The sequence below is a fragment of the Phalaenopsis equestris genome, unplaced genomic scaffold (genome assembly GCF_001263595.1).
Source record: "Phalaenopsis equestris unplaced genomic scaffold, ASM126359v1 Scaffold000716, whole genome shotgun sequence".
NCBI classification, from domain to species: domain Eukaryota; kingdom Viridiplantae; phylum Streptophyta; class Magnoliopsida; order Asparagales; family Orchidaceae; genus Phalaenopsis; species Phalaenopsis equestris.
The window spans coordinates 204148-227212 of record NW_018165156.1 but is presented as its reverse complement, the minus strand read 5'-3'; the positions used below and the strand labels follow the sequence as shown (position 1 = coordinate 227212).

Below are 23065 nucleotides of genomic sequence, written 5' to 3'. Positions count from 1 at the left end.
ACTATTAAATTTGCTTTAAAATTAATGTATGTAATGTAGCTTTCTTATATGCAACACTAATCTCGAAGTAAATTGAATATATTGCAAGCTTATTCCCGTAAGAAAATTTTTCTATCACAAAATCATAAGATTTCTTAGAATTGTTGGTAGCGTACAGATACTTATTTTTCACATATAATAATAAGTAGGGAAAAAAAATAGATCTAATGCATATATTTCTGAAAAATTAAGGGTACCTTTGGGATCATTAATATTTCAAAATGTTCTTATTTTTTATTTTATAAAAGCAAATTAGCTTTTATCGAGAATGCTGAAAATAACTTTTCTATTTTTTTAATTATTTTAAAAATAATTATTACCATCAGCAGGGGTGTTAAAAATTGAGCTCACATTAACTCAAGTTGAAACAGACTTGAAAAATCTGATTTCAAGTTAACCCGATTAAATTTTTTCGAGTTAAAAATCTTAAACCATTTACTTTTTGGGTCGGGTTGAGCCATCAAACCGAAATTGGTCCGCCAACTAAATTATATTAAATCACTCGATTTTAGCATGAATAATTGTTATTCTTATGTTAAATAGGTTATACGGGCTGGGTTCAGGTTGGCAGGTGGAAGACGGGTCGTGTTAAGGTTTGATTTTCTGACCAATTTAATATTCGGGTCAGGTTATGGTCAACTTGCTTCGGGTCGGGTCAACTTCATGTCAAACCCAATAGACCTGCCAAATCCAATTGGACACCCCTAAAGTATTATCGCTTGCTCCCAACCTTCACTGCAACCCAACTCCTTCGATCACTACTGATCATGATAGCTATTTCATCGGCAGTCATGTCATCACACATAAATTAATTTTTCTAATATTCAATAAAAATAAAATTATATCTTAAAATATTAAGTATGTTTTATTTCAAATCATAGAGAGATGGAGCCAAACACCAATGTATAAAAGAGTTCTTGATAAGGTCAATGTTTATTTTTAAAAATTGATAAGATGTAGCTTCCTTTAATATTATGTTAATATGTTTTAACTAAGTGTAATCAATTAACAATTAATTTATAATTATAAGCAAATTTTGACATAACTTCTTCGTCCCTATTATGTTAATTTCATAAATGGAAATTTATATGAGAGATAAGTCGAAAAAAATGTAAGAAAAGGCCAAAAAAATGAACCTAAATTCCTCCGCCGGCACAGCACATGTGGAATGGATATCACAACCGCCATATGAGGCCCTCTACTGTTCTGTTTTTTCTGACTCCCAACCGCTCCAGTTCGAGCAAGGGACAATTCTCCATTTCTCCTCTCACAGTTCTTCATATCAGTTCATCAATTTCCTCCTAACCCTAACCCTAGCCAGAAAACAATGGAGGGAGAACGAAAGACACTCCGGTTCTACTGCATCGGGACCGTTGATACCAAGTACACGGAGCTACTCTTCCTCTCCGATCGGGTCAAATCCAATCTCATCGCCTTCACGAAAGGGTCTCCGTTCAAGGTACTCAAACCTCTCCGTCTCGCGATATTCATTCCCGTAAAATAGGATCGCGGTCTTGAGTTTCGCATATTGCTGTCGATCAAACTATAGGGCTTTTATTTTAGTCGGTATGCGGAGCGATTATTGTCTTTCTGTTTTTGTTTATGTTTATGTTTAAATGATAGTGTGACATTGAAGAAGAGGCATTTGTTCCGGTAAATGGGATGAGTCGTGGGCTTAATTGCTTACGTAGCTTAAGTAATTAAGGCGATTAAATGTATGATCTCATTTTTTTAACTGGAAGACATGCTATTTGTGAGTGTGATTTCTGTTTGAGTTTTAGCTATTATATGGATTGATGGGTGATTTGTTGTTATTAGCACGCTTATTGTGGCGGTGAGTTGGTGTCTTTGTATTGAGAAAGTTTGGGGATGGGAATTGTTGAAGGAGTTTTATGATTGACCCAAAACGTTTGGATGTGGTTTATGCGTTTGGGCATGTTTAATTCTTTTGGAGAATAGGAGGTATTTCTCTGTGAATGGATGATTGAAGAAGAGATAATGTGGAACCTTCTTCACATGCTAGATTTCTTTATTATTTAATCGGGAAGATTGATTTGCTAAGAATAGTTGGGTTATTTCTTACCTTGCAATGGTTATGGACGTTAATATACATCCTTCATGATGCATAATTCAATCTTAACATGTAAAATGCCTAAAACATCTCCCTAACTGATGCGGATGCTAGATTAAATCATGCAAAATTAGCCAGACAAGCATAAATGATAATAATTTCATAATTTAGGATTTATCCACAAGACTCTAGTCTAGAGGGTTTGTAAATCATGGCTATGATCTTGTAACTTTAACTAATGTCTAAGATGTGCTGTAACGATGGGTCTTAAGTTGAGGAGGGTATCACGACCATTAAAATAGAGCCATTGAACATATTTTTATTTTGGAAAATTTACATACATAGCACCCAATTCTCATGCATTTACTTATCTCACACCCATGTTTTGATTTTTACATGGTAAGCACCGTAACCTATGTATGAAAAGGTGGATTACACTATTTTCACCCTTTCATGCATAGGAAAAGGTGCTTACCATGTAAAAATCAAAGTTTGGGTGTGAGATAGGTAAATTTATAAGAATTGGGTGCTATGTATGTAAATTCCCCCTTTCTTTTTTAGCTTCTTCATATGTTGTTTCCTGTCACTTAAGTAGCAACTACCGGTTTCCTAATTCAATGCAATCTCCTTATGGACTATGGTCGGAGTTCTTTATGTTTCAATGAAGTTATCAATATGATAGTTTTATTGGCCTAATATTAATTACTATTATGTCTGGTAGGGCTGTAATCAAACCAAATAAAGTCTAAGTGGTGTACCATGTATTGGACTTGATTTGTTTATATTAAAAGTTGTTCATGTTCAACTCAAACTTGAATTGAGTTTTTATAAATATGTTAAATTTGTCTTATTTAATTTCTTTCATGATTGAGTTTAGCTTATATTTGTCTAAATTAATTGTACGAGTACTTAAACAAATTAATAAAATTCTAAAAAAATAAATGTGTACTTGGTTATTATATTAACAAATAATTTTTCTAGACTAAATAAATAAATAGTTCAATAAAAATGCTGAACCAATATCTAACTATTTGACACTAATTAAATAAACATAATTTAAAACTAATACTAAATAAATCATGGACACGTATTCATGTAAAATAATTTAATGCTAATAAGTCACCAGTTGAAATTAACGAAAGAAGACATGGCATCTAAGTAATGTATAGATTCACTAATAATAGCATATCACTTTGATCTCATTAGAGTCAATATGTTTTACTAAAATTAAGAAACTCGATGAGAAATAAGGGCAATAAAATTTGAAACTCCTTTTTATACCCTTCACTTTTTATCAACAAAATGTTCAATGATAATTATATTTTGAATTTTCTTTGTCTTGACCTCCACTAATATGTTCGTATGCTAGCTATTCCAATTGAACTTAATGACCATTTCAATATTTTCTTCTCAATCTAGTAACTACTAATGCAATCTTATTTGGCCATCTCATGGGAAATCCTCTTATAATACATTCTATTTTGTACATTGTTGGATTGATCATCGAAAGAATTTTAGTACTAGAATCCATATTTACTAGTTATAAATCAAGAGCTAGAGATTGTGAACCATAAATCTTGAGATAAGACATTTGACGTAATTAACATTTAATATCCTTCAATCGCAACATTTATACTAATGCATTATTTTGACATGTAAATTATATGTATTAACTTTATGATAACATTTAATATTATGATGCAAGGGACTAGTGACCTTTTTACCTTGTGGATGTATGAGGATTTTGTTATGCCAGTTTCTAGCATGAGGGCAATTTTGTCTTGTATTAGCTTAAGTGTAATTTAGTCTTTTATTTTTATTATTGTTTAGTATGCATAAAATTGGGTCTTGAGTCTTAGAGTTAGAGTTCGGGTGAGATCACCTATCTCTCGAATTGTAGGTGCTTATTTTATGTATGCGTGTTGTGATACAAAAGTGAAAGGCAAAGAATTTTTTTGTTAAATAGGTAAAGAAATTATTTCACTATGTTCAATGAAACCAGATGAGATCATTAATTTTTTATATTGGATCAAGGTTCAAATTTTTGGAGAAAAATATGATGTTACTTTCAAGGAGATGAAAGCTTAAAACCTAAAATATAACTAGGGCATTTTTATGCATGATGCACAATTCTTATTTATTTTCATTTGTAACTTCAAAATTTTGATTTTTTTTACATTCATATTAAAAATATCATTATTATTAACTTTAAAACGTGAAATACATCTTTTCATGCATGGATAAAATGTTATAAATGTTAAAATCAAGTGCTAGATATTCAAAACTAGAAATTATGTAAAATTTTCAATATAATATCATGAAATAAAAATGATTGAACATTACAGGATTCAAAGCCCTTACCATTCCCAATCTCCTTTAGGCCTTTTGCCTTCTAGGTTTAGTACATCATGCTTACAAATTGCTAGCCGACATATCTACTCTACGTGGATTGACAAAAGAACAAAAGATGTTCTAGCTTTTTGCAGGTGCGTGCTCACATGGGTCACAACCTTAATGTGCCCTCATTCAGGCAACTCAGGAAACTAGAAAATACAAAAGTGGTGAAACTTGAAAATGTAGAATACGAGATAAACTTGCAAATATAACAAATGGGAATTAAGAAAATTTAGTAGTGGCCTCCCTCAACAACAAGCTGAGAATTCGCTCTCTGTGGTAGATCTCTACACTACAAGTTTCATAGCTTCTTTAATTCTATAAACATTAGGCCTCTTAGGGATAATTTATATTGTTGTCACACTTTGATTTGGCTATTGCTTTATTTTATTTTTCCCCTTAAATTTTTGTAGTGACAAGTTATATTTTTACAATCAAATATGTGGGAGTTTCATAGATGTAAGAAAGTTCCCGACCAAGTTTTTCCCACAACAAGAAAATAAATTATAGTAAATATATCTGCTTTTAAAAAATTTATTTCTCACATTAATTTTACAATCACATGTATGAAAAGCTATAGCCATCTCAAATGAATTCTTAGTGACAAAAATTGAACGTAACTTTTTGACAATTTAAATAAGTACGATTTGGAAAAATACATTGAACTAATAGTGCTTCATCTTCATTCTAGTTACCTCACCATGACAATGAACGCAATTAGTAAAAATCATTATTTGTGATTTTATGATTTGTCAGTCAACTTTTCAATGGATTTGTGAAAATATGATTTTCAAAAATTTAATTTAAACATAAGGTATGTAGTTTAGATTTTGAAAGTAGTGTTTTAAATTTTTAGAAAATGAGACCAAATTGATCTCATTAATCTAATAGTTTGCATAATTGTGTCTGGTACCTTGAATACTACACATTCTGAGAAATAAGTGTCTACCTCGACGATAGACTCAATTCTGCAAACTAAGAGATTTATGACATTCGTTTGATTTACGAACTTTTTATGTGTGACCGACAAGTTCTTCTATTTAATATAAAGATTAAATATGATTTATTTTACCTGGGTTATAAATTTTCTATAGAGGCAAGCCCTTATAGTTAATTATATCTCAAATGACGGGAGTCACTTGAGAAAACTCTCGATAATGATCAGTGGTACTAGTCTTCAAGAATTCAAAGTTAGTTTAGATTTTGTTTAGATTTTCACGGTAGGACGTGGAAAAACAAATGAGAGTGGCTCAAGTAGGAACAGTTCTTTCATGAGTCCAAAAAAAATAAAAGATAGGGGACGTCACAGATCCTGAAGAGAAACCACGGTGACTTATCAAATTATCCTAATGTATGGCTGTGTTTTAGAGAGGATGTTATTTGAGTAGTGGCTCAAGTATGAACAGTTCTTTCATGAGTCCAAAGAAAATAAAAGATAGGAGACGTCACAAATCCTGAAGAGAAATCTCAGTGACTTCTCAAGCTATCCTAATGTATGACTGTGTTTTAGAGAGGATGTTATTTGAGTATTCAATCCTGTCAATTTTATTATTTGGAACTTACACTTGAATAATAACTGGTTATGTAAATAGTCCGCAAAGATAAAAGGTTTTATATCATTATGGACGACAACCACGGAACCTAAGGTGAGTTAGAACTTATACTGCTCAATATGACTGTGCAGGAGTCTAAATGAGGATGGAGATTTACATCGCGCTAGGCGAGCTACCTCGAAATCCTATGTGTTGTTTAGACTAGAAAAGTTCTGCTGGTGTAGACTTGTTTTGCTGTTGTAAGATGACGACCACCTCCGCTCCAAGCTCCTTGCCGTGCTGCCCACGAAGTTGATCCAAGCTCCTCGCCGAAGTAACAGTCATAAAGTCTAAGGTTCAAAAGGTTGTACCATGTGTGTTTCAAGTTTTTTTTTGTTTTGTTGTCATTATTAGGGGTGAGTTAAAGTTGATTAGAGCGACACCGGTTAGGATCCTATAGTTCCCTCGTTTCGGTACCAGTATTTTTTTTTGAACTGACTTTAGATTAAACGAATTGTGAAACTTATTTAAACCGGGGAGATCTTGTTAGCAACCGTAGGTTACCTCCTCCGAGGGACTCCTGTAAATTCAAAAGTACGTGTTATGTTTTTATTTTTTTTTGTTTTGTTTTGTTTTGAAAATGTTGTTTAATTTTTTTTTTAAATTTTTTTTAAAAAAAATAAAATTGTAATTATCACTTGCATAATGTGTTAGAGCAAAAGTAAATCACAATGATAGAATAATAATAAATAAAATGTACCTGCGTATGTGACGTATTTGCTGTTGTTATCCCTGTTGCATGCTTAGCTCATAAAACATAATATAATTTTCAGGAAATTTAAATAAATTGCATAGAACAACAGAAAACAGTAAGCAGTGGAACAAGTCGTGACAACAATTAGGAACCCCAAACAAGTGATCCTAATGTTTCCTACAACTCCTGACTGCAACTAGCGAGCTGGTATGGTGATCCTACGACCTCCTACGGATCTGAGCAACAATTAGCAAGTGTATACGATAATCCTACGACTCCGAATAGCAGCTAGAAACTTCAAATAGCACGTGTATGGCTTCCTACGAACCCAAACAACGGTGGATAACACTTAGATGGCTTCCTATGAACCCTAACCGCGGTGGGCAACACCTATGTGGCTTCTTACGAACCCAAACCATAGTGGACAACACCTATGCGGCCTCCTACGAACCCAAACCATAGTGGACAACACTTGGGTGACTTTCTACGAACTCAAACAGTGGTGGACAGCATCCATGCAGCCACCTACAACAGTTCTAAACTTCCTACAGCTTTCAAACAGCCTCCTGCAGCAGCCTATAGCTATCGACATCTCTAAACAATAAGCCCGCAACAATGACCAACACCCAAAAATCAATTTTAAGCCATAAGCAACCACCTACAGAAGTCCTAAGCTTCTTACAGCCTTCAAACAGTTTCTTACAGTAGCCTACAGCTATCGACACCTCCAAACAACTAGCCTGCAACAATGGACAACACCCAAACATTAATTTTAAGTCATGAGCAACCACCTACAATAGTCGTAAGGTTCCTAAAGCCTTCAAACAGCTTCGTACAATGGTTCTACACCTTGAACGACTCTTGGAAGCTTCCAAACACACTTCCAAGCTTAAAAACAACAGCTATTTAGTTCGAACAACTCTTACAAAGTGTCCTTCAGCTCCCAAACAGTAGCTATAAAGGCCAAACATTGCTTACGAAGCTTCCTATCACTCTAAACGGCAGCTATGAAGGGTTCCTATCACTTCAAACAGCAGCTATGAAGGTTCAAATAGCTCCAGCTATGAAGGTTCAAATAGCTCGTGTTCAACCAGAGTTCAACTTGAATAGAACCCGAGTTGAACCTAGCTTGAGTTCGGGCCCGCGCATTGCTAAATTAAAACCTGCATCGATATTCGTGTTAAGCGCTCGCGCACGAAACCATAACAATATGGATGTCCCTCCAGGCTAAAGTTGACGTCCCGGACGCATCCGTGTGGTCCGTTTTGTCATCCGGGGTCGTCCGGACGAGTTCGCCGACATACAAGTCAATTCAATTCAAAATAGTGCGGGATATGTGTGTGCAAAATGCGTCGTTATCGAGCGTTCGAGTCTCAAGAGGTTCCTTAGGGGCTGCTCCTATTGATGTAGGAACTCGACTCGAGTTTCATGTGTCGATTCCAATCAACTCAACGAAATGCCGAGGATTCGAGACCGCCTATGTGAGACTCGAAGGAGTGAAGAGATGACTTGAATTTTCTAAATGGTGTGGGTATGGTACTAGTCCTCTAAGAGGGTCAAACAAAGAAAACCTAAGGCTAGACCCTAGGCTCTAAGGAGAGAAGTAAAGACCTCACCTAAAATGAGGTCAACATAATTAAAAAAACCTATGGTGTTCTCATATCACACCCCACAAAATTCATTTATGGTCGGAAAAAATAACAAATGTGGGTATAATTCAGTGGAATGAAATTTTTGAGAATTATATCTACTAGAATAAAATTAATGATGTAATTAATCATCTGTGGTATCCAAATAGTTCATACAATATAGTTCCAACTCATAGGAATATAATAATTAATGCACGTCAATTAAGTAGAATCATTTTAAAATATTTTATTGATCCATATATATATAGATATATATATATATATACTGTTTTTATATTTCACATCAAAATTATAAATCAAAACATAAAAGTAGTTCCCCCAAATCATGATAAATCTTTTCATCCCTCCACTTGAAATAACAGTAGAGTAATATATGATAAGCTTAAAAACTCACAAGATAAATAATTTGAAATAGAATTTAAATAATTAAGGAATTAATCCAATATGATCCGCTAATCATTAACTTGATATTAAAATTTTAAAATAAGCATAAAAATCTAGTGCTTTACTTATAATTGTTATCTAGTGGTATTTCTTGAATAAAATTGGCGAAATGATGCATTATCTAACCTAAAGAAAATCCTTCAAAAGAGATGTTCATTGTTCAGCCATAACATGCTGTATACTAGCCAACTGCATATATATCAACATAAGTGATTATTTATTTCATACTATACATTTCCTTGATTCATTTGCTTCTTTAAATGGCATCTTACTCAGCTTTTGAATATGTCATATATGTAGGTTTATATTTATTGATCATAATAAGGTAATGGTCTTTATCAAACAAACATTATATGTCACGGTGTTAAAATTCATCTCTAATGATTTATATTGTAACCCTTTTATCTCTATGAGGGCTCATTTATATTTCTCTTTGTATAATTCATCATAAATATATTAACTTGAGGACTTCTTTATTTTTTTAGTGCTCATCTTTCTTTCCCAATTTTGAAGGTTATCATACTATATTATCCTGATAACCCTTTTTACCTTTATATGAACTCGCTTTTGTCTCCCTACTTGTACAATTATTATAAATTTGATGGCTCCTTTGCCTCCATGGCTTACCTTTATCGTCTTATCTGTACCTTTTACCATAAATATATCATGGTTAATCTATCACACAGCATGACAGTTCCTAAGCTCATTTCATTTCCATTATTAAACATTTAAACATATATCATTCATCTTTAACTTGCAATTCTTTTATTGGCATTAATTTGTAGCTTAAAAAGGACCAGAATGGTCCGATGACTATTTGTAGGGAGCTAAAAATAGTTGCTTGACTATGGAAAAGACCAATATAGTCCCAAGGTGTTTTAAATAAGAACAAAAATGATCCCCGACGAGCCTATTTTACTCATTTAAAGAGTATACGGATTATTTTAGTCCTTATTTAAATTCTTTTGGGACTAAATTGACCTTCTATAAAGTCCGGGTTCATTTTTGACCTCCTACAAGTAGTCGGAGACCTTTTTGACTTTTTTCTTATTTGTAGGCTAACGCCAAATTATCCCACTTAAAAAATATAGCATTTTGATAAAATGTTAACATGCCTTAAATTGTGCAATTTTATGTTTTTCATAATTTAAAAAAATGTGTTATCATTCTATTTGAGTTGATAGAATATTACTTTTTAATTTTTAACTTATATTTGGAAAGCTTCTTCACTTTAGGCTGCCCACTCAAAACTTTTGACTTTTCTCAAAACTTTGAAGAATGCAACACACCTATCCCCTGATTTGGAAATAAATAGGTTAAGTCCCGCTATTCGGCTGGTTAGTTTTTGAATCTTTCTAGTGTTCTGGGGATGACAGCAACGAGTGTTTGAACTTTCTCAGTGTTTGCTTTTCGAAATTACACATTTTTCATGCAAAAGATTAAAGTAAATTTGCTCCCTGAATCAAAATTGAGCAACTTTCTTTATAAGAGATTAGCTACTAAACAAGCTTCCTCATCACAGTCACCTCAAAACAGTGTTATTTTATAAACAGCATATAAAATGTATATATTTCAATTCATAGAGCTTTTTATCTTCCTGCCTTCAATAAAAAATAATCATAAATCTCACAGTATCATTTAGTTCAAAATCACCCCTCATACTTATATCTGAAGATGATCAGACAAAGGAATTTTTGAAATTTGGATTTCTATAAGAAAAAAAAAACATTTTTTTTCCCTTACCTCATCCTTCTTCTCCCTTCTGTTCCCAACCCAGCTCACAATGCTAGTTCTCAAAAATGGGAAAATGAAGGATTTTTTGTGATTGATTAAACATATATATATATATATATATATAGTGGCAACAAATCGTCATGGAGCATAGACCGCCTTATTTTTCTCATTGTAAGATGTTTGGGCATACACTTGATAAATGTCATAAACTCAATTCTAATTTTAAATCTAAAGATCAAGTGAATAAGGATGAGTCTAACCCCACTTAATTCCACTACTCAGGACATATCTATTCCATCTGGAAAGAAAGCTATCACAAAACGTGTTTTGGATATCACTAAAGATTAACCACCTAACATCCCTGCTGAGAAGGTGCAAACCGATCCTCTACCCAACATCGCTGTTCCTGATGAAGAACATCATGCTACAAGTACAAATCCAAAAGTGCTTATACTACTAACTATTATTGAAGAAGACTCACTTACATGCCAAGACACGAGAGTGCTTCTTTGATTCAATCAAAGTTCAGCTAGTACAACAAGCAGTTATTTCTAATGTTCAACATCCTACACATGTCCGACATACTTTAGACCAATCCACTGATCAGGCGAGCAAATCTTCGGATGAAGAATGACAGGTCTATTCCAAGAGGAAGAAGAAGACTGAAGGCCGACTCGAGTTTGGAAACTTATTGGATGATACTTTGGTCACTAATGGAAATGACACTCATCTTACCAATTTATTAGCTGGCTCCTTTCCTAGAACTAGAGGTAGAGGAAAAACAAAATTGGATCGCTTTTCTAGCTACCTGATATTACGTTTTTTGACATTTTTTATTTTTTTTCTCTAGGTCTCTTGTAATTTTTTGTATTTTATCTTTTTTCTGGAACCATTTGTATGTGGTGGCTATCGTGGAGGAAGGGTGTCATGCTTGGGCGCTTCCACACAATCTATATGTATCATTATTTCCTTTTCAGCATAAATCTCGAGGCAATCCGACAACCAAGCATGATAATGACGAACGGAAGGATCCTTCGACCAACTATCAACTCCCAGACAACACCGAAGGAATTCGTACAATCGAACATATGATCGATCGTCATAACTTAGGACGATCGACCCAAGATCGACTGATCAGACTAAGACGTGACGATCGACTCAAGACGCACCGATTGACAACAATCTACCAACCGAAAAAATCTCCACCAGCTAATATATCTGATACGTGTGTAATGTGCTAAAATAACCCTCACAGTATTAATGATTAGAGAGCATAATTGTAATCTTAAATCCTGAACTCCTATACCTATAAATATGGGTCATTTTTTCGAAGAAAGGTTGCACACTCTTTACCATTCACTATTATATCTTCTCTTTATTACTAAATTCTCTTTAATGCTCAATTCTTTGGGTATGCCTCCTGGACAATTAGATTTAACATCCTGAAAGGTGTGGTCTGTGTGAAGTCATGCTGTCAACAAGAAGAGGAGCGAACAACAAGAAGACATTCAAAGAGGCATAGTGAATGGATCATACAACGAAAACTACTAGAGTTGAGAACTCAGATCACAAATCAGATGTTGGGACAGATGGCGGAAGTCCTCAGAGCAACCACACTTTAGGAGCGGTCACAGCTTCGAGAGGCGAACGCACTCCATGAGAAACACAGAACCCTCCTCGAGAAGAAGCGGTGCCAGATCACAACGGGAGAAGATTGAACCACATCCCAGAGAGAGCCAAAAATTCACAATAACATGAAAGTGTCAGAACTGCCTCGATGGTGGAAAGATAGTGATTTGGGCGTATTGAGGTGCCGCAGCAATAGACGAATGTGTTCTCCCTCTAAATCTTAGGAACTTATAATCTTATAAGTGACGGTTGGATCCGAATGACCACATTGCGTCTTTCGAATTATCAATGTGCTTGCTGAAGGTCTCCAACGCATTCAAATTTTGATTGCTCTTTAGCAAGTTGAGGTCATCGGCTTTAAGGTGGCTCAATGCACTACCGACTAGAGTAATTGCATGTTTCTCCCACTTCAGAAGACTTTTCCTAACGCAGTTTGCCAGCGCCCAAAGGCCTAGGAAGAGTACTCAGTCTCTGTGGCAGCTCTAACAGGTGAATGAGAGTCTGTGTTTGTTTATTACATAATTTTAGAGAGAAATGCTAGAGTTGAAGGACCTGCAACCCGACATAGCACAACTGCCTTGACCGAACACTTAAGTCCAAGTGGTTGCATTTTGACCTCAGCTTGGCAGAACCCTACAGTTCGGTCAAATTGCTAGAGATGGCCAACAAATACATCAACGCTTATGATAACTTTCTCAAAATTGAGCCATCAGATCAAATACTCCAGAAGCAACCACCACAGAGTAATGAATGTAGACCAAGAGAGAACCCACGCCCGCCTGTCCGTTCGCAATACGAAAATTAACAGCCCTGCAACAACACTGGTGTCAATTGTAACAACGATTGTAGGGTCCGCAAGGAGCTAGGACCAGTGACCGGTTCTGTATTATGAAAAACCTGCCCAACCCCATGAACGACCACAACGCAATCATGAGGGCCTTCAAACTACTCCTTTGAGATTATCCATGACGGAAATAGCAAACGCCATTCAGAATAAATAGTATTTCAAGAAAACCCCACTAATGAGGGCTAGAGCTTCCTTCAGGATACCGGGAAATACTGCCAGTACCTCAGAGATCACACCCATGATATAGAGGAGTGCAGACACCTCCAAAACTTGATCGAAGAGTTAATCAAGTTGGGGAAATTAAAGGAGTAGTTTGAGTAGTATTTTGGGCTCTTGGAGCAACCCAGAGGCAGGGGAAGGCCTCGATGGTGGAAGTGCCTTATTGGCTAATACGTATAAATGTCATCCATATAGTTGGGGTGGTACCCACCATTTTGGGAGGAACTGAGTCATCCCGACGAGCCCATCAGAAGAGACATTAAACAGGGGAATTCTACGCCGCTACTTTTGCTTCGAGGACAAAGAACCGTCCTCTAAGAACACAAACTTGCCCCTGAAGGGGAATCCGTATAATGACACGATCCTCGTGACAACCATGCTCAACAACTATTAGGTGCCGAGGACAAAAACCCGTCCTCTAAGAACATAGACTTGCTCTTGAAGGGGAATCCATATAATGACACCATCCTCGTGACAACCATGCTCAACAACAATTAGGTGGGGAGTATCCTGATTAACACAGGAAATTCTATCAACGTGTTGTTTAAATTTTGTTTATCAAATTGAGCCCATCAACCAACTGATTGGTTGCCCCAACCAATCCATTTTACGATTTTTCGGGCGAGTGAAAGGAGGCGCTTGGATTAATTGGAGTTGCAGTCATCTAGGGAGAAAATGAGAAGTAGTTCACCTCCACGGAGGTTTTCCTTATGGTGGATTCTCCATCAACCTACAGTGCCATCATCGACCGCCTGCTTCTAAATAGCTTCAGGGTTGTAGTTTCTACTTACCATGCTGCAGTGAAATCTTTAGGAGACGGAGAAATCATCACAGTCAGGAAAAATTTGGAACTATCTCGGGTTTGCTACCTTCGGGCCATCAGCAATATGGAACGTGACCCATTGGAAATCTAGAACTTAAGAGAAGGGGATCTCGAGACCAATGAGACTACCTTGGTGATTCCCACCATCTATGTAGAATCGAGTAAATATTTTCTAATCAGTGAGGTTATTGATACATGACACAGAGATTTGTTGATCCAGACCTTTTTGAAGAACCGAGATGTTTTGACCAGGTTTGCGGCGGAAATGCTAGGAGTATTGGTTTACGCAGCATGTCGTCGGTTGAACGCTGATCCATCCATCCGACTGATGAAGCAAAAGATCAAGACCTTGGCAACGACGCTAGTGGGACCCATCCCGGAGGAGATACAGAAACTAAAAGATGTTGGGTACATCCAAAAGCAATACCCACCTTGATTTTCAACGTTTTGATGGTATAGAAGGCCAATGACAAGTGGAGGACGTGCATTGATTTCACAAACTTATATTCAGCTCGCCCGAAAGACAGTTACCCTCTGTCGAGGATTGATGCTTTGGTAAATTCAGTGGCCGGCCATTCAGTTCTAAATTTTTTGGATGCATTCTTTGGATCCCGCCAAATCAAATTCCACCCAGCTGATGGTAGGGGCGTGAACGATCCAATTTCGAGTCGATCAATGGCCGGCTTGAAATCGGATCGAAATCCTTGAAATCAGATCAAAATCAGATCGTGGACCGATCCTACTAAATTTCAATATGATCCGGTGTTGATCAATCCGATATAGGAGTCGGCTTGAATTGTAAACGAGCTGGCTCGAATGTCATTTTTGGCTCATGAGCTAGGTAGGTCCGACTCGAACCCGCCTTGGCTCTTCCGTCCAACCCCCAGAAAAAATGATTTTTTTTGTGAAAAGAGAGAATACAAACCCCTGTTACTCCGCTCAAGCAAAAAATCCCTCACCAACTGTCGATTTTTTTTTTTTTTTGAAAATAAGATTTTAAAATTTAAATTTAATATAATATATAACATAATTTTAATTTTGTGAAAATAGTATTTTTTTTTTATTTTGGAAAATGATGAGACCAAATGGACTTCATATATCTAATAGTTTAAATAACTGAGCACAATACCATAAATGATATATCATCTCGAAGGATAGACGTATCACTTAGTGGTAGACTTAACTATCTAAACTTAAAAGTTTATGACTCTATTTTGTTCTGCGAATTTTATGGCCGATAAATTCTCCTATCTAATACACAGATTAGATAGGGTTTAAATTAATTTGGGTTCTTAACTCCCTATAGAGTCAAACCCTTATAGTTAATTACATCTTAGACAACCAAAATCACCTAAGAAAACTCTCGATTAAGATCAGAATTTTGTCTTCAAGAATTCAACGTTTAGGTTTCCACGATTGCTTATAGGAAAAATCAAGTGGGATAGGTTCGAATAGGAATAGTTATTTATAGAATTCAAATGAGTGAAAAGTAGGGATATCGAAGATACTGAAGAAGATTCAGTGACATCTTAAACTAACCTATGATTTGACTATACATCTTTGAAAGAGAAATTATGTGACATTTCAGTCCTGCAAGTTATTTAGATATTCGAGACTTATATTGGCATATCACATGCAAATAATCCGAGAAAATAGAAGGAATTATGTCGTACTAGACGAACTCGAAATCTTAAAAAATTTAGGACTTATATCATACGATATAAAATCGTAGAAAATCTTAAAAGATAGTGTATGAGGATTTACGTCGTACTAGACGAACGACCCCAATATCCTGTAGATATGTTATTTAAATCTATCGAAGCTCGGTTGAGGCTTCTGTCTCCACCTTTTGTTGTAGTCCCAACTGCTGTACAGAGATGAATCGTCAATCGGTCATGTCGTTATCTCATTACGTGAAAAGAGTAAAGGAAAGAAATTCATGCCTCGAGCTGTCTATCCTAGGCGATTGTATGAACATACTAAAGGGTAGTAACTAAAAGCAAGAATATAAGCAAATATATATACTATCGTTCAATAAAGAAAGAAAAGAAGCTATATAACAGAGTACGGTAAAAAAAGGTACAAAGAACATGCAGAAAGGTACAGTACAATATAAAAGAAAGAAAATGTACAGTAAAGAAAGAACTATGTAATAGAAAAAGTAAGAAAACTGAAACAACTAAAAGTGTACTTGGTTAATTCTGGCGAAACTACAAAATAGATTACAATTGCATAATATAAAAGTTAATGATTATATAAAGATTTGCAGATTATAAAAGAAAAAAGTTAAATGATAAGAATATGAAAATTTAATGTGGAATATATGATTTTAATTTGGGGTTAGGCTCAGACTAGACTTCCTTCTTTTTTTTTGATCCCCCAGGCCACTGATATATTGAAGTCAACCATCAATATCAACTAGAGGTCACTAACGAATCACCCCTATAATCGGGCAGCCCTAGACCCTGTCATTCAATAGATGTGTAAATCTAAATAGTATCTGGATTTATCTTGTTAAAGATATAATGTACCTATGTGAGATAGTATGTGAACTTATCGAGGTGTGGTGTACCTATATGTGATGTTAGGATAAGTGATATATAATATCTGAACTTATCAATCAACAGTGTATAGTACATATCCGAACTTTCAAAAGAAATGTAATGTCTTTTTTTATAATATTTGTCGGGTAGTGTCTAGTATGTAATATATGATGTGTTATAAATGTAGTATCTGTCGTGTCGGGTGTGATGTGTAGTATCTAGACTTATCAGTTAAAGATGTGTAGTGTTTGTTCTCTTCACAAGTGTAGTATCTGTAATATCTATAATTTTTGTTCTTTTATAACTACTAATTCTCAAGCCTTTTGAGGGAGGGTTAGAGCTGCCGACGACTTAAGAAAGTGAAAGGTCATCTCACTAATTGAATATTGATTTTATATTTTCAGCTATAAGAAGAGCTGATTAGTTGTTCTTTACATCATTGTCTGTTACCCCGCATCTCGAACTTATAGACCACATTGATGTTTCATATGTTTATCCAACCATTTTTGATATTTTACGTCTCGAGGTACAATAATATAATGTTTAAGCAACTTTCTGATATGGATCATCGCAAAATTTGACATAGTACACAAGTTTTGAACGTTCAGCATGGATGATAAAAAAAATGTCATTTGCCACTAACAGAGATATTAGATGATGTGTCATGAAAACAATAACTAATCTCCCATTATAACAATTAAAATGTATTGAATCATATTCTTTCTCCTCCATCGTAACTTCCCAATTCCAGGTGCACTAGAAAATACATTCAGGGTAATTCCAGGTGACGTATATTAGAAAAATTCACATTGTCAAACAAGAAAGCATCAGGGCAAGATCCTTCCAGCCACATTTTTATAGATTATGAACCGCGAATGATAAGGACTACAACCACATTTTTCTAGATTATGAACCGTGAATGATAAGGACTATTTAATGATCTTGGCATTTTAGTGAGATTTATAGAAAGATTAAAATATCGAAGATGTTTCAAATTTTGATAGTCTCAGACATCTTTTTCTGATATATAGAGTACATAAACAACAAATGAATGCTTCTCGATGCCTTTAAAATTTCAGTAAGTATTTCAGCTAAAAGAGTTACAAAGTAAGCAATCTTAACTAATGAAAATAACCAATGAATAGCAGACCCATCTTGACAACGATGGAACCAGTGAAGTGGTATGGATGTAAAAACTGAGTTTAGATGTTACATATGTAGATAAATAAAATTCATAACCTTCAATTAAGTGATACATAAGCATGAGATAATTAGAGAAAGTTAACAACTTCTCCTTTATGATTTGAATATTACACATACAAGTACTTAGGAATGATTAAATATACATCTATCTTATACTTTCCATGTTCAAATACATCCAGATTCTAAAAAAAATCTTTACATCTCATACCTCAAACTTCAATTTATACATATATCACATTAACTATAATTGAGACTTCTTATATAGAAAAAAAAGGTTAAGATGACAATTAACTTTTATTTAACGAGAAAGATTTAGGTGGCATAAATGTGAAATAGTTTAATATTGGGTTTGTGAATATATAGTCATTAGGTGGTGTATATGAAAATTTTCCCAAGTACATTTATATTCAAAGCAAAATATGTTCATCTCCCAACAGAAGATATATAGCAGAATTATAAAAGGATGCAAGAAAACTAGTTTTTCAAATCTGAATCAAACTAACTTTATTGTAATCAAAGAAGAACTCGTATATCCAACACTCAATCCATTTTTTTTAATTCATTTATCTAATACATGAACTTTGCTCTTTATACTTATATCATCCAAATTTTCAAATCATATCAAAAACACCATCGATTTATCATTTAGCAAGTAGAAAGGCATTCTTATACATGTATGAAGTAACGAGTATATCAAAGTTGAGGTTCACATATTGAATACATAAATACCGAAGCAAATTGTGTAGTATATATATGAATCTACTCGATAAGAGAACAACGAGGAGGATGAAAGCACCCAAAATCAGCAAACATAGCCTCAGCATAAGTAATGCGTGAGAAATGGCTCTTCCAAGTAATTGCCCAAGTATCGAAATAACAACAATATATGACAGCAATTTATTGTCATAAATTCAACATTTAACAATTATGGAATCGTGGCAAAATTAATCTCAATGAATTGATAATATATGTAAACTCTGATTTCCAACAAAGTTCAATGAAGCTTAAGATCAGCAAATAAAAAAATAATAATATCAAATTCCCTCCATCTATGAAGCAAAAATGCAGTGTTATTTCCTTGGAAAATATTCGTATTCACAGAAGCAGAACTACAAGAGAAAGAAGCCAGATATATTGATTCACCAATCTAAGATCCGAAACTAAAAAAAAAATCTCCCAATTCAGGCGGTATTATGCATAAAGAGATTCTCAAGAAACAAAAGAAATGAAGATCGCTTCAACCAAATTCTCATGACTATATATATATAACGATAAAAGAACCCTTACTCGATTATTTATAAAATAATGAGGAAATCCTTACCCCTAAATGTCTCCAAAAGGTTTAAGAGAATTTAGAAGCAGTAAGCAAAAATAATCTCCAGATCCCACAAATGGAAGAAACTAATCTCGAAAGAAATTGTCAGTCAACCGAACTTCTTCCTTAGTATACGAATCAGAAAAAACATTCAAACCCAAAAAACTCTCCCCGAACAACTTTCACAGAATGCAAAGCCAACCTCTAAGTAAAAAACCTTAAATCGTTCAGACGAAAAAAAAACTAACCCCTAATCTTTCCCCAGAGGGGGGTATTTATAGTCAACGAGAGGGTAAGGAGAGGTGCTTGTCGATAAGGCTTACTCATTTGGGCGGGAAAATTTGTTAGAAAATGGTTATCGACAAAGTGACCGGCGGCGAAAGTCGGTTAAGACCGGCGAGGAAAGAGATGATCGGAGAACCGGAAGAAGCTTCGCGATCCGGGCAAGAGAAGAAAGCTTCGAGAGCCGAAAGAGGGGCAAGGGTTCGGCGAGGAACTCATCGAATGGGGAATTGGGGGTTAAGGAAGCGTAGTTTTTTATTTATTTAATTGAATTTACTAAATAAAAAAAATATTATTCTATTCAAAATTTATCAATTTATGCACAGCTTAACTCGATTTAAAACCCCATCAAGATATATGTCCTTCCCGACAAAAATCGACGTTACGGACGCACTAGTGTAGTCCGTTTCATCATCTGAGGTCTCCCGGAAAAGTTCGTCGAGTATCGTGCAAATTTAACTTTAATTCACACACGTTGCGGCAAAAAAAATTATTTTGGTCCAATCAAAGCCGTTTAACGAGCAAATTGATGATCTATCCTCGCCCAAACAACAACCATTGTCAAACATATTGCTCTCGGCAGAAAGTCAAATGCCGAACGTCGTGGGGTTCACCTATGTCTTTCAAATTCCTATGAGAACTCAACAAAAGCTTCAATGTGTCGGCTTTAATCGACTCAACTGGACGTCGAGAATTAAAAACCGTTCACATGAAACTTCGATGAGCGAATAAATGACTCGAATTTCTAAATATTGTAGGTCACGATCTAGTCCTCTAGGAGAGTCAAATAAGAAACCCTAAGACTAGATTTTAGGCTCTGGGAAGAGGGAAAGAAAGACCTCAAATTTGAGGTCAACACCAACCGAGTCTGCAATAAAATTTATTTAAATTCTGATCTGATCCCAATCCGAGTCGAGAACGGATCTAAATAAATTTGATCTTTTAATTTGGCTCGTAGCTCAGCTCAAATGATTCTATTTGAGTTTGATCAAAGCTAAAATTCGATCCAATTTTCGAGCGATTTATGATCTTCGAGCCAATTTCATAGCTCTGGCTGACAGAAAAAATTTCCTTTACTACTAATGAAGGAATTTACTGTTATAATGTAATGTCTTTTAGGCGAAAAAATGTTGAGGCAACATTCCAATGCCTTATGGATGTAATTTTTATGAATAAAAAAAAAATATTGAAGTGTGTGTGGACAATGTATTAGTGAAGAATCGGTCAGCCAAACAACACATTGAAGACTTAAAAGAAATTTTCCAAAAACTTACAAAATTTAACCTGAGATTAAATTCTTTGAAGTGTACATACGGATCTTCGACTGGCAAATTTCACGAATATTTATTGACCAATGGAGGGCATAAAATAAAACCCTAAGAAAATCTAAGCACTCGTTGATATGTCACCCCTCGAAGCACTAAAGAGATCCAAAAACCAATCAGTCGGATAATGAGACTTAGTTGCTAATTTTGGATCTAGTTTTGCTTCACCTACAATGCATGAATTGAGAACTTAGATACTCAAAGATGAGGTTGCTACAATTAAAATTATGTTAGATGAGCATAGAAATGCATGGAGAAAATATGGGTGCTCGATTATGTCAGACAGTTGAACAGATGAAAAATGTAAAACTTTGATTAATTTTCTTGTGAATAGTCCAATTGAAACCTTTTTTTCTTAAAACTCTGGATGCTTGTAATGTTATAAAAAGTTGTGATTTACTATTCGTTTATTTGGATGACATGATTGAAAAAGTGAGAAAAAAATGTGGTGCAAATTATAACATATAATGGGTCAAACTATGTGAATGTGGGTGAAAAAATAATGGAAAAAGACAACATGTTTATTAGACACCATGTGCAACACATTGTATTGACCTAATGTTAGAAGACAATGAAAAATTGAAGATTCATGATAACACAGTTGCAAAAAGAAAATAAGTTGTAAAATTCATTTATGGTCACAAATGTTCTAGGCTTAATGAGATCTTTACAAAAGAGAGGGAACTTGTTCGTCCAGCCATCACACAGTACAGTTTGCTGCGACATATTTGACTCATCAAAACATTTACAAACAGAAGCAACCACTGCAGGCAATGGGCAAAGAAGACAGAAGGAATAAAATTTTGAACTATTATTTTTGTTTAATCCACATTTTTTGGGTCATCTAGCTTATTGTACCAAAAGTGTTGTGTCGCTTTTAAATATTCTAAGAGAGTTTGACTCAAAAGAATGGTCAGTCATGGGTTATATTTACTTGTTAATGGATTCAACAAAAGAAAAGATTACTTTTAATTGTGGGCATAATGAAAAGAATTATCAACCTATTTGGAGAAAAATTGATGCAAGATGAGAAATTCGACTTCGTAAACCACTACATACAATTGGTTATTATTTAAATCCTCAATTTTGCTTTGAGTATAATTTTTCTAATGATGATGAGGTAAAAGAAGAGTTAATTGCTTGTATGGAAAGAATGTTAAACTATAAAGATTATCTTATAACTGATATTCAACTGGACTTGCGTGATAACTTACGATGAGACTTTGGGAGTAGAGTTGCTATGGATTCAAAAAAGTAGATCTCCTGTTGATTGGTGGATGAGATTTGGTGGGAAAACACTTGAGTTAATGAATTTTGCGATTTGAGTTCTTAATCCTCACATGCAGTTCATCAGGTGTGAAAGAAAGTTGAGCACTTTTGAATCGGCATTAATTTTTTTATTTCTTAAAAGTTAAAATTATTACTTTTGCTTTCATAATCACCTCTTAAATATAATATTTTTTATATTAGATTCATACTAAGAAGAGAAACAGGTTGGAGCATAAGAGATTGAATCCTCTGGTATATGTAAGATATATTACTAGATTTAGAGAGAGAAGTATAAGAAGAAAACAATATTTTGATCCAATACTGATAAATGATATGGACTTTGATGATGAGTGGATTGTTGAGAAAGAAGATCCAGTGATTTCACACGAAACTTCTTGGATGAATGAAGAAGAACAGGTCTTTGATGTTCATCTAATCAGAAATATGCCCGCGATAAATGCAAACGAAGAATCACAAAATAATACACAAGGAAGAAATGACATTTGTATAACACATTCTCACAGATAAAGGAAGATGAATGAAAGAACAAGTTCCATATTTACATTTAATTTTTTTTACATAAATATGCATTCTTAATTTCTTATAGAAAAAATATCCTAAATATTTATGAATGTTATTTTGTTTGTGTTTGTAATTTATGCAACAATGTTAAGGACAAAAAATTATGAATGCACCTGAGATTAAGCTTGATGATGACTTCAATAAGTGGACAATGAATACAAAGAATATGAAAGACCTGATTGCGATTTGGGTATAACTATTGATGAAGAAAAAGAAGATTTTGATGATCAGTTTGAAGAATGAATAAACTTTAAGAATTGAGATCACATGATAAAAAATAATTTTTTGACTCAAACATGATTAGTTATTTTTATATGTTTCTATTTTTTTAAAATTTTTGCCAATATCTTGAAAATTATAATTCCAAAAGAATTGTTTTTTTTATGTTTAATTTTTTTTTTATTATGCGCA

At 34.4% G+C, this 23065-nt stretch overlaps 2 protein-coding genes across 6 annotated transcripts in view; one reads left to right on the top strand and one right to left on the bottom strand.

Annotated features, from left to right (window-relative positions):
* The window catches only part of LOC110030414 (putative bifunctional dihydrofolate reductase-thymidylate synthase), a 53203-nt gene that overhangs the window by 1877 nt on the left and 28261 nt on the right, over positions 1-23065 (bottom strand). The gene's annotated exons all lie outside the window — the stretch shown is intronic.
* The window catches only part of LOC110030413 (UPF0261 protein y4oU-like), a 36754-nt gene continuing 14929 nt past the window's right edge, over positions 1241-23065 (top strand). Inside the window, exon 1 of the mRNA XM_020733111.1 lies at positions 1241-1498. Coding sequence (XP_020588770.1) covers positions 1367-1498 — 132 coding nt within the window. The 5' untranslated portion in view covers positions 1241-1366. The remainder of the gene's footprint in view (positions 1499-23065) is intronic.